Source organism: Hemitrygon akajei, chromosome 11, assembly GCF_048418815.1.
Source record: "Hemitrygon akajei chromosome 11, sHemAka1.3, whole genome shotgun sequence".
NCBI lineage: Eukaryota > Metazoa > Chordata > Chondrichthyes > Myliobatiformes > Dasyatidae > Hemitrygon > Hemitrygon akajei.
In genome coordinates, this window is record NC_133134.1 from 166,032,898 (window position 1) to 166,045,791 (window position 12,894).

The 12,894-nt window shown below is 43.9% G+C and overlaps 1 protein-coding gene across 1 annotated transcript in view; it reads left to right on the forward strand.

Moving 5' to 3' along the window:
* The window catches only part of fam83c (family with sequence similarity 83 member C), a 48,949-nt gene that overhangs the window by 7,935 nt on the left and 28,120 nt on the right, over window positions 1-12,894 (forward strand). The window contains exon 2 of the mRNA XM_073062173.1: window positions 6,195-6,362. Coding sequence (XP_072918274.1) covers window positions 6,195-6,362 — 168 coding nt within the window. The remainder of the gene's footprint in view (window positions 1-6,194; window positions 6,363-12,894) is intronic.

Below are 12,894 nucleotides of genomic sequence, written 5' to 3' on the forward strand. Positions count from 1 at the left end.
CTGTGAGGATTACATTCCTTGACTTCTCTAGTGCCTTTAACACCATCCAGCCCAAGATCTTAAGGCACAAACTAATGGAGATGGGAGTAGACTCTCACATGGTGGATTGGATAGTGGACTACTTGACAGATAGACCTCAGTATGTGCGGTTGGGAGACTGTAGGTGTGACACGGTGGTCAGCAGCACAGGAGCGCCGCAGGGGACCGTGCTCTCTCCGGTCCTGTTCACCCTGTACACATCAGACTTCCAATATAACTCGGAGTCCTGCCATGTGCAGAAGTTCGCTGATGACACGGCCATAGTGGGGTGTGTCAGGAATGGACAGGAGGAGGAGTATAGGAAACTGATACAGGACTTTGTGATATGGTGCAACTCAAACTACCTGCGTCTCAATATCACCAAGACCAAGGAGATGGTGGTGGACTTTAGGAGATCTAGGCCTCATATGGAGCCAGTGATCATTAATGGAGAATGTGTGGAGCAGGTTAAGACCTACAAGTATCTGGGAGTACAGTTAGACGAGAAGCTAGACTGGACTGCCAACACAGATGCCTTGTGCAGGAAGGCACAGAGTCGACTGTACTTCCTAAGAAGGTTGGCGTCATTCAATGTCTGTAGTGAGATGCTGAAGATGTTCTATAGGTCAGTTGTGGAGAGCGCCCTCTTCTTTGTGGTGGCGTGTTGGGGAGGAAGCATTAAGAAGAGGGACGCCTCACGTCTTAATAAGCTGGTAAGGAAGGCGGGCTCTGTCGTGGGCAAAGTGCTGGAGAATTTAACATCGGTAGCTGAGCGAAGGGCGCTGAGTAGGCTACGGTCAATTATGGATAACTCTGAACATCCTCTACATAGCACCATCCAGAGACAGAGAAGCAGTTTCAGCGACAGGTTACTATCGATGCAGTGCTCCTCAGACAGGATGAAGAGGTCAATACTCCCCAATGCCATTAGGCTTTACAATTCAACCGCCAGGACTTAAGAACTTTTTAAAAGCTATTATTAATGCTTTTTGAGATAGTGATTTAGATGCATATCATATTTTTTTACTGAGTTAAGTATTGTATGTAAGTAGTTTTGCTACAACAAGTGTATGGGACATTGGAAAAAAAAGTTGAATTTCCCCATGGGGATGAATAAAGTATCTATCTATCTATCTATCTATCTATCTATCTATCTATCCATCCACCAGTTCTGCTGGCAGTTCATTCCACATTCTCATCACTCCCTGAGTGAAGAAGTTCCCCCTCACCTTCCCCTTCAACACTTCACCTTTCACCCCTAACCCATGACCTCTAGTTCTAGTCTCACCCAACCTCAGTGGAAAAAGCCTACCTGCATTACTCCTATTTATACCTTATCAGATCTCCTCTCATTCTCCTACGCTCTGGGGAATGAAACCCTAACCTATTCAATCTTTCCCTGTAACTCAGGCCTTCAAGTCCTGGCAGTATCTTTGTGAATTTTCTCTGCACTCTTTCAATCCTTTTTACATCTTCCCTGTAGGTGGGCGGCCATTGAACTGGGCAATGTACAAAAACACACAAAGCACTGGATGAAGTCAGCGGGTCAGGCAGTGTCTGTGGAGGGAAATGGACCATCGACATTGCAGGTCAAGACCCTTCCTCTAGAACCCTTCATCAGTTCAGGTGAAGAGTCTTGACCGGTACATTGTCTGTCTGCTTCTTTCCACAGATGCTGTCTGACCTGCCGTGGTTCATGTCACAGAGCAATTCATCATGGATACAGGCCCTTTAGCCTAACCACGGTCAGCTCCAGTGTCCTGCGTTCGGCCCATATCCCTCTGAGCCCTGTGTCTGTCCAGGTGCTCCTTAATTCTTACTGTTGTACCTGCTCGAACCACTTCCTCTGGATATATTAACCAAAGTTCAAAGTATATTTATTGTCAAAGTTTACATAAATTACACAACCTTGAGGTTTGTCTCCTTACGGGCAGCCACAAAACCAAAAAACCCAAAGGAACCCATAAAAAGAGACTAACAAACACCTGATGAGAAATATACACAAAACACACAAGTTATCAGAGCAAGCAACAGCATTCAGAACCAAAGTGAGGCCATAGACACAAAGACCAGAGCAGCTGGAGCAGGCTCAACCTCAACGTCAGCTTTAGCCTCAACCTCAGCTTCAGCTTCAGCCTCAGCCTCAACGTAAGCTTTAGCCTCAGCCTCAATGTCAGCTTTAGCCTCAACTTCAACGTCAGCTTTAGCCTCAACCTCAGCTTCAGCTTCAGCCTCAGCTTCAGCTTCAGCCTCAGCCTCAACGTCAGCTTTAGCCTCAACCTCAGCCTCAACATCAGCTTTAGCCTCAGCCTCAATGTCAGCTTTAGCCTCAACTTCAACGTCAGCTTTAGCCTCAACCTCAGCTTCAGCTTCAGCCTCAGCTTCAGCTTCAGCCTCAGCCTCAACGTCAGCTTTAGCCTCAACCTCAGCCTCAACCTCAGCCTCAACATCAGCTTTAGCCTCAGCCTCAATGTCAGCTTTAGCCTCAACTTCAACGTCAGCTTTAGCCTCAACCTCAGCTTCAGCTTCAACCTCAGCCTCAACGTCAGCTTTAGCCTCAACCTCAACCTCAGCTTTAGCAGCTTCAGCCTCAACCTCAACCTCAACCTCAGCCTCAACCTCAGCTTCAGCCTCAGCCTCAACCTCAGCCTCAGCCTCAATGTCAGCTTTAGCCTCAGCCCCAGCTTCAGCCTCAGCCTCAACCTCAGCCTCAGCCTCAGCCTCAACATCAGCCTCAACCTCAGCTTCAGCCTCAGCCTCAACCTCAGCCTCAGCCTCAGCCTCAGCTTCAGCCTCAGCCTCAACCTCAGCTTCAGCCTCAGCCTCAACCTCAGCCTCAGCCTCAATGTCAGCTTCTGCCTCAGCCTCAGCCTCAGCTTCTGCCTCAGCCTCAACCTCAGCTTCAGCCTCAGCCTCAACCTCAGCCTCAGCCTCAGCCTCAACCTCAGCCACAGCCTCAACCTCAGCTTCAGCCTCAGATTCAGCTTCAGCCTCAACCTCAACCTCAGCCTCAGCCTCAGCCTCAGCCTCAACCTCAGCCACAGCCTCAACCTCAGCCACAGCCTCAGTGAAGAGCGCTTGCCAGCCTCTCCATGGAAAAGTTGCCTCTTGGGCCCTTTTAAATCGTTGCCCTCTCACCCTAAATCTATGCCAGCCCCCCTAGTTTTGGTCTCCCCTACTCTCTGTTTACTCCCCTCGTGATGTTATAAGCCTTGGTAAGGTCACCCTGCGTTCTCCTGCTTTCCAGGGAGTGAAGACCTAGCCTGCTCCGCCTCTCCCTTTAACACAGGGCTTCTAGTCCAGGTAGCTTCCTCCGAAATCTTTCCATTTTAACCACATCTTCTGTATAACAGGGAGACCAAAACGGTGCACAGCGTGGCCCCACCAACGACTCAAATAACTGCAATGTAATGTCCCCACCCTAACCTCGATGAAGGTCAGCGTGCTAACTGATTATTTCAAAGGTCCAATTTAATGTCAGAGAAATGTATACAATATACACCCTGAAATGCTTTTTCTTCACAAACATCCATGAAAACAGAGAAGCGCCCCAAAGAATGAAAGACAGTTAAATGTTTGAGCCCCAAAGTCCCCCCCCCCCGTTCCCCTCCCTCCCGGGCGTAAGTGGCAGCAAGCAACAAATGCCCCCTTCCCCCCACCGGCAAAAAAAAGCATCGTCACCCGCCACCGAGCACTCGAGCGTGGGCAAAGCAACAGCAAAGACGCAGACTTGCAGTTACCCCAAAGACTCTGCGTTCACCCGGTATTCAACATACCACAGGCTCTCTCTCTCCCTAATAAGGGAGTAAGAAATGTCTCTATTTCACAGTGAAAGGGGAGATATAACAGGCAATTTGCTGGTTTATGATGTTAAAAGTCCATTGCACCGCTTTTTCGAAGATCTGTACCCAAAGATCTGGGGACTCTGGGCATACAGCCTTAGATCTTCCATCTCCCACAGCACACCGATCTGCCCAGACACCGAGCTCCGATCCCCCCGTCTCCAGAGCCACGAGATCTCGGCCTCCGAAGGCGAACTGAGCTCTTAGGCCACGCCCTCGGCACGCCAAACAACGGCAATTCATGAAACCCGGAGAGTGGGTCCCATTCCCGCAAAGTCAGTGTGTAACTCCAGGTCAGGGTCTTCAAAGGAACCCAGAGAGGGAAAAATAGAGATATTGAAGATGGAAGAAGAGCTGTTTCTGAAGATGCAAGCAAAGGAGTCGCTGTTCACCACTCTGTTTGACTGTGGTGCCTCTTTCAATGAACTATGCACTTTCACCCCAGGTTCCTCTATCCTATAATACTCCCTACACCCTGTGGTGTAAGCCCTGCATTAGCTTCACTTCCCAAAGTCCAACGCGGCGCGGTCATCTGTATTGAAACCCATTAGCTAGTCCTCAGCCCATCTTCCTATCTGATCAAGACCACAATCTCCTCCTCACTATCAACGATACACAGCGAGTGATGGGTGGGTGAACTCCCTGCCGGGGGTAGTGGTAGAGGCAGATACATTAGGGACACTTAAGAAAACCTTAGATCGGCAGATGGATGGTAGAAAAATGGAGGGTTATGGAGGAAGGAAGGGTTTGATTGATCTTAGAGTAGGTTAAAAGGTTGTCACAACATCGTGGGCTGAAGGGCCTGTACTGTTCTATGATCTATGGTCTAATGTGTCATGTCACAGTTTATCAAGCCCTGTGCATTTGCATCTAAATCATTTGTACAAATAATGAATAACAAGGGTCCTTGCCAGACATTGCATTCTTACCAAAGGCCACGAGGAGAAATGTGAACTTTACAGAGTGTGGGAAGGAAAGGGACAAGGGAGATGGTGGCAGAAACTTGGTGCGGTTCAAAGACCGTGTTCTGAGACCGTTCTCTGCTTCAAAGAGAATAAAATCCATCGAGAGTTTCTCTTTGTTGCTGCAGTTGTCTTATCATTGCTGCCTTGTATAGTTTTCAAATGGACAGACCCCGTTTTGTTCCAGATACACAGTTGGAAGCTATTCAGAAACATAGAACGTAGGACATTGCAGCACAGTACAGGCCCTTCAGCCCACAATGTTGTGCTGACCCTTTTAACCTACTCTTTAAGATCAATCTAACCCTCCCCTCCTGCATAGACCTTCATTTTTCTAACATCCACGTGCTTTACTAAGAGTCTTTTAAATGTTACTAATGTATCTGCCTCTATCTTCACCCTGCAGAGTCCATGTGTATAAGATCTACTCTCTGTGTAAAAAATCTACCTCTGACAACAATCCCCCCCCCCCCATACTTTCCTCCAGTCACCTTAAAATTATAGCCCCTCATATTAGCCATTTCCACCCTGGGGAAAAGTCTCTGGGTGTGCACTCAATAAAGGTTTATTTAAGAATCCTAATGAAGGGTCTTGGTCCGAAACGTCGACTGTTTACTCTTTTCCATAGATGCTGCCTGACCTGTTGAGTTCCTCCAGCATTTTGTGTGTGTTACTAAAAATTTCATTGCTGGCTACATTGCAGAAGACACTTCTACTTTCAGTAATAATATTTTTCTTTCACCAGAAGAACATACAGATATTAAAAGGATGCAATACTGAGGCTTTATAAAGCATTGGTCAGACCACAGATGGAGTGTTGTGAGTAGTTTTGAACCTGTTGTCTAAGAAATGGTGTGCTGGCGTTGGAGAGGGTCCAGAGGAGGTTCATAAGCATGACCCTGGGAATGGAAGGGTTAGCATATGAGCAGCATTTGATGGCTCTGGTCTGTACTTGCTGGAATTTAGAAGAATGAGGGAGATCTTATTGAAATCTATCGAACATTGAATGGATAGAATGGATATGGAGAGGATGTTCCTATAATGGGAGAGTCTAGGACCACAGGGTAGAGCCTCAGAATAGAGGGACAACCCTTTAGAATAGAGATGAGGAGGCATTTCTTTGGCCAGAGGGTGATGAATCTGTGGAATGCATTGCCACAGACAGCTGTGGATGTCATGTCTTCGGGTATGTTTAAAGTGGAGATTGATAGGTTCTGGGTTAGTCAGGGTGTCAAAAGTTAGAGGGAGAAGCAGGAGAATAAATCAGCCATGACCGAATGGTGGAGCAGAGTCGATGGGCCGAATGGCCTACTTCTGTTCCCATGTCTTATCACCTTAATATAACAACGTCTTCCCTTTCTGTCGTCCTCAGCTCATTGCGATTGTGATGGATCTGTTCACTGACATAGACATACTCTGTGATTTGCTGGAAGCTTCCAACAAACGAAAAGTCCCTGTCTACCTACTGCTGGATGAAAGTAACCTGGAGCATTTTATATCAATGTGCGATGAACTCGACATCCAAAAGGAACACATTAAGGTAAGCTGCTGAGTTGGCTGCTTTGTGCAAGTGGGCGGTTCAAAGGTCAAAGGAAATTCACTATCAAAGTACATATAGGTCACCATATACTATTTTGAGATTAATCCTTTCTGTGCATTAACAGTAGAACAAAGAACTACAATAGCATCAAAGAAAAATCTGACTTAGAACCAACAAACTGAGCAAATAATAATAATAATAAATATCACTGAAATGGCAGAAGAGATAAAAAAACAAAATTGAAACTTTAAGAGCTTTCCTAACTGAGTATAAAAAGTGAGTATGAAAAGCAAGAAAGTTAAGAGAAAAACTAAGAAAATACTGAAGAAATATAAGGTCCATGCAAGATACGATCAGCCTAACGAAAGCATGATAGAGTTTATGGAATAAAAACTTGGTGCATACAAAGCCAGACTAACTGGATACATGAAATGCACCGGACAAAGAAAACAGAATTATCAGTTCAGAGGGAATGAAAATGGCTCCAACAGGATATTGAAACTAAATTCAATGCACAAAAACCTCAGCAACCCGAGCACAGAGTTACCAGCAAACACAGAGATAAGCAGTTTTGGTCCAGCTGCATTCGGGAGGGAAAAGAACGCAGTCACACAATTGAAGAAATGCAAACACCTGAAGTTACAATGGATACGCTGAAAGATGTTACAAAAGATACCCACAACTGGAAAAGTACCAGTAGTGATAGTATTGATAATCATTGGCATAAAAATTACTTGCCTTCATCTGTACCGATTAATATATATCAATAATTTTCTTGAAAAAGTGCCTGAACTTTGAGAGAAGATAAAAGATATCTCTTACCTAAAGGAGGGATCACAAAAGATCCATCAAAATGTCATCCTATTACTTGTTTAAAAACTGTATTTAAAATCGTAACATCATGTATCTTATAATTAATCACCACTCGCTTAGACAACCACAATATACTTACAGAGGAACAGAAAGGATGTTGTAAGAGTATGAGAGGATGTAAAGAACAACTGATAATAGCTTCTGTAATTCTAAATCAAGCCCAGTGGAAAAGCAGAAATCTTTCATGTTGTTATGTTGCTTTCACGAAGGAGCTAGATAGGTATCTTATGGATAGGGGAATCAAGGGATATGGGGACAAGGCAGGAACCGGGTATTGATAGTAGATGATCAGCCATGATCTCAAAATGGCGGTGCAGGCTCGAAGGGCCGAATGGTCTACTTCTGCACCTATTGTCTATTGTCTATTGTTATATTGACTACTGAAAGGCATTTGACTGTCCCACACTCATGGTTAATAGAAGTTGTTAAGATATATAAACGACACCCAGTATTGTGAAATTTCTACAACATCTAATGAAGCATTGGTGTACTGTACTCATCCTATCTATTATCAACCAAAAAGAACAACCACCATTATCAAAATAAACCGAGGCATTTTCCAGGGCGACTCCCTAAGCCCACTATGGTTTGTCTCGCTTTAAACCTGCTCTCTAATTTACTGAATTGGGACAAAGATAGGATATCAATCACAGACAACCAAACAAATTATATTTTGGCACACCACCTGTACATGAACGATTTGAAATTATACGCTCCTTCATTAGTAAAGCTAAAGCAATTAATTCAAGTAGAACTAATTTCTAAAGATATAAACGTGAACTTTGAACTAGATAAATGCAGAACGCTAAACAAAGAAAAGTGTAAGTAGAGCGTAAATCAGAGAAGCAGGATACAAAACAACTGGTGGATGAACATGAAACCCGTAAGTATCTGGGATATCAATAAGGAAATAGATCATAGTGCGATAAAGGGAAAGCTCAACAGAATTTACTTCAAGGTTTAAGAAAATCTGCCAAACAGAGCTCAATAGTAAAGATAATCATGCCTACACAGCGATATTTATGTGAATCTTCAGAAATCTACTAGAATAGTCCAAACATTCCTACAATTGGCAAATGAGCATGCTTGGCTATGACCGGATCTCAGGTTTTACCAGCTTGAGCTGAGAAAAACTAAATAATAGTTATACAGCCCAGCCTATCACAGGCAAAGCCCTCCCTACCACTGACACATCTAGAAGTCATGCAGCCACGAGAGAACGGCATCCGTCATCAAGGACCCGCACCATCCAAGTCATGCTCTCGTATCATTGGGAAGGAGGTACAGGAGCCTCAGGTCCCACACCACCAGGTTCGGGAACAGTTTTACCCATCAATCATCAGGCTCCTGAACCAGTGTGGATAACTTCTCTCGCCTCAACTCTGAACTGATTCCAGAACCTATGGACTTGGCAGGGATGTGGGAACCAGAGTGAAGGGACTCAGGATGGGACGGGTGGTAAAAAATTAAAGGTAACGTGCAGTCAGAGTGTCAGGAAGGGCAGGCAGGTGATGGGACACAGTCATAGCCAACAGGGTGAGTATCAACTCATTAGGGATGCAAAATCAGAAAGGATGGCAAGGACGATACTCAAGGTGTTGTATCTAAGTGCGCGTAGTGTAAGAAATAAGGTGGATGATCTTGTTGCAATATTACAGATTGCCAGGTGTGATGTTGTGGCCATCACTGAACCGTGGCTGAAGGATGGTTGTAGTTGGGAATTGAATGTCCAAGGTTACACGCTGTATCAGAGGGATAGGAAGGTAGGCAGAGAGGGTGGCATGGCTCTGCTGGTAAAGAATGGCATCAAATCAGAAAATATTGAATCCTTGTGGGTTGAGTTAAGAAAGTGCAAGGGTAAAAGGACGTTGCTGGCAGTTATATTCAGACCTCCCAACAGTGGCTGGGAGGTGGACCACAGGTTACAACAGGAAATAGAAAAGGCCAGTAGAAAGGGCAATGTTGTGGTAGTCATGGGAGGTTTTAACATGCAGTTCAATTGAGAAAATCAGGTTGGTAGTGGATCTCAAGAAAGTGAGTTTGTTGGGTTCCTAAGAGATGGCTTTTTAGAGTTTGTCATTGAGCCTACTAGGGGATCAACTATACTGGATTGGGTGTTATGTAATGAATCAGAGACACTTGGGGAGCTTAAGATAAAAAGAACCCTTAGGAACCAGTGATCACAATATGATTGAGTTCAACTTGAAATTTGATAGGGAGAAAGTAAGGTCTGATGTAGCAGTATTTCAGTGGAGTAAAGGAAATTACAGTGGTATGAGAGAGGAGTTGGCCAAAGTAAATTGGAAGGAGATGCTGGCAGGGATGACAGCAGAGCGGCAATGGTGTGAGTTTCTGGGAAAAATGAGGAAGGTTCAGGACATGTGTATTCCAAAAATGAAGAAATACTCAAATAGTAAAACCATGGCTGACAAGGGAAGTCAAAACTACTGTAAAAGCAAAAGAAAGGGCACACAAGAAAGCAAAAATTATTGGGAAGATAGAGGATTGGGAAGTTTTTAAAAACCAACAGAGAGCAACTAAAAAATTCATTAGAAGGGAAAAGATGAAATATGAAAGCAAGTTAGCAAATAATATCAAAGTGGATAGTAAAAGTTTTTTCAAGTATATTAAAAATAAAAGAGAAATGAAAGTGGACATAGAACCGCTAGAAAATGAGGCAGGAAAAATAATAACAGGGGACAAGGAGATGACTGATTAACTAAATGAGTATTTTGCATCAGTTTTTAACGTGGAAGACTAGCAGTATGCTTGATATTGTGTGTGAAGGAAGAGAAGTGGGAGCAGTTACTGTTAAAAGACAGAAGGTGCTCAAAAAGCTGAAAGACCTAAAGGTACATAAGTCACCCGGACCAGATGAACTGCACCCCAGGGTTCTGAAAGAGGTAACATTAGAGATTGTGGTGGCATTAGAAATTATCTAATCTGTGGTGGCATTAGCTAAGGTAATACAAAGTCAGCATGGTTTCCTTCAGGGAAAATCCTGCCTGGCCTACCTGTTGGAATTCTTTGAGATTACAAGAAGGATGGATAAAGGGGATGCAGTGGATGTTGTATATTCAGACTTTCAGAAGGCCTTTGACAAGGTGGCACGCATGAGGCTGCTTACCAAGTTCAGAGCCCATGGTATTACAGGAAAGTTACTAGCATGGTTAGAGCATTGGCTGATTGGTAAGAGGCAGAGAGTGGGAATAAAAGGATCCTTTTCTGGTTGGCTGCCAGTGACTAGTGGTGTTCTGCAGGGGTTGGTGTTGGGACCACTTCTTTTTATGCTGTATAAAAATGATTTAGATGATGAAATAGATGGGGGTTTTTTTTGCCAAATTTGCAGATGACATGAAGATTGGTGGAGGGTAGGTAGTGTTGAGGAAACAGGTAGGCTGCAGAAGGATTTAGACAGATTAGGAGAATGGGCAAGAAAGTGGCAATTGAAGTGCAATGTTGGAAAATACATGGTCATGCACTTTGGTAGTAGAAATAAATGTGTGGATTATTTTCTAAACAGGGCGAAAATCCAGGAATCTGAGATGCAAAGACACTTGGGAGTCCTTGTGCAGAACACCTTGAAGGTTTAACTTGCAGGTTAAGTTGGTTGTGAGGAAGGCAAATGCCATGTTAGCATTCATTTCAAAAGATCTAGAGTAGGGATGTGATGCTGAGGCTTTATAAGGCACTGGTGAGGCCTCACCTTGAGTATTGTGAACAGTTTTGGGCCCCTCATCTTAGATAAGATGTGCTGGCATTGGAGAGGGTCCAGAGGAGGTTCACAAGGATGATTCCAGGAATGAGAGGGTTGTCATACGAGGAATGTTTGATGGCTCTGGGTCCCTACTTGCTGGAATTCAGAAGGATAAGGGGGGGATCTCATTGAAAATTTTCGAATGTTGAAAGGCCTAGACAGAGTAGATGTGGAAAGAATGTTTCCCATGGTGGGAGAGTTTAGGACAAGAGGGCACAGGCTTAGGATAAAGGAACGCCCTTTTGAAACAGAGTTGCAGAGAAACTTCGTTAGCCGAAAGGTGGTGAATTTGTGGAATTTGTTGCCACATGCAGCTATGGAGGCCAGGTCATTGGGTGTATTTAAAGCAGAGATTGATAGGTTCTTGATTGGATATGGCATCAAAGGTTACAGGGAGAAGATCTGGAACTGGGGTTGAGGAGGAGATAGAAAAGGATCAGTCATAATTGAATGGCGGAGCAGACTCGATGGACCAGGTGGCCTAATCCTGCTCCTATGTCTTATGGATTCACTTTCAAGTACTCTACAACTCATGGTCTCAGTTTTATCTATAAATCTATCCATTTATCTATCTGTCTATCTATCCATCTATCTATATACCTATTTATCTCTTTATATTAGTTGCATGATTTGTCTTATAACCATATAACAATTACAGCATGGAAACAAGCCATCTTGGCCCTTCTAGTCCATGCCGAACGCTTACTCTCACCTAGTCCCACCAACCTGCACTCAGCCCATAACCCTCCATTCCTTTCCTGTCCATATACCTATCCAATTTTTTTTTTTAATGTCTTCTTTTGTACATTGGTTATTTGTCAGTTTCTTTATGGATAGTTTTTTTTATAAATTCTATTGTATTGCTTTATTTTCCTGTGTATGCCCAAAAGAAAATGTATCTTGTGGCAGTTTATGGTGGCATATTCTGTGATCTTCGACATATGTCATGAAATTTGTTGTTTTGCAGCAGCAGTCCAGTACAATACATTAAAACTTACTACAAATTACAGTAAGAAATATTTTTAAAATAAATAAATAGTACAAACAGAGAGCAAAGTAGTGAAGTAGTGTACGTCAGTTAATGGCTCATTTAGAAATCTGATGGCAGTGGGAAAGAAGCTGTTCCTAAAATACTGTGTGTGGATCTTCAGGCTCCTGCACCTCCTCCTTGATGGTAGCAAAGAGAAGAGGGCATGTCCTGTGTGTTGAGGTTCCTTAGTCATGGGTTCACTACGTGTGGCAATAGTAAACCATACCTCTGTCAGTTCCCATTCCTCTTTTACTCAAGATCCTCTGAACCTCAATCATATCTTGCATTGCAAACATTTAAAAGCAAGTCCCCTTTACCGCTTGGTACCTGGAACTAGTGCAGGGCTGAATTCTTTTCCATAGGCCCTGGCAGATATATTTAAAATGTCGGTAACTATGGGTGAGGTGCCGGAGGATTGGAGGATAGCTCATGGTGTTCCGTTGTTTAAAAAAGGCTCTAAAAGTAATCCGGGAAATTATAGGCTGGTAGTAGGTAAATTATTGGAAGGAGTACTAAGAGATAGGATCTACAACTATTTAGATAGACAGGGACTTATTAGGGAGAGTCAACATGGCTTTGTGCGTGGTAGGTCATGTTTAACCAATCTATTAGAGTTTTTCGAGGAAGTTACCAGGAAAGTGGATGAAGGGAAGGTGGTGGATGTTGTCTACTTGGACTTCAGTAAGGCCATTGACAAGGTCCCACATGGGAGGTTAGTTAGGAAGATTCAGTCGCTAGGTATACATGGCGAGGTAGTAAATTGGATTAGACATTGGCTCAATCGGAGAAGCCAGAGAGTGGTAGTGGAGGATTGCTACTCTGAGTGGAGGCCTGTGACTAGTGGTGTGCCACAGGGATCAGTGCTGGGTCCA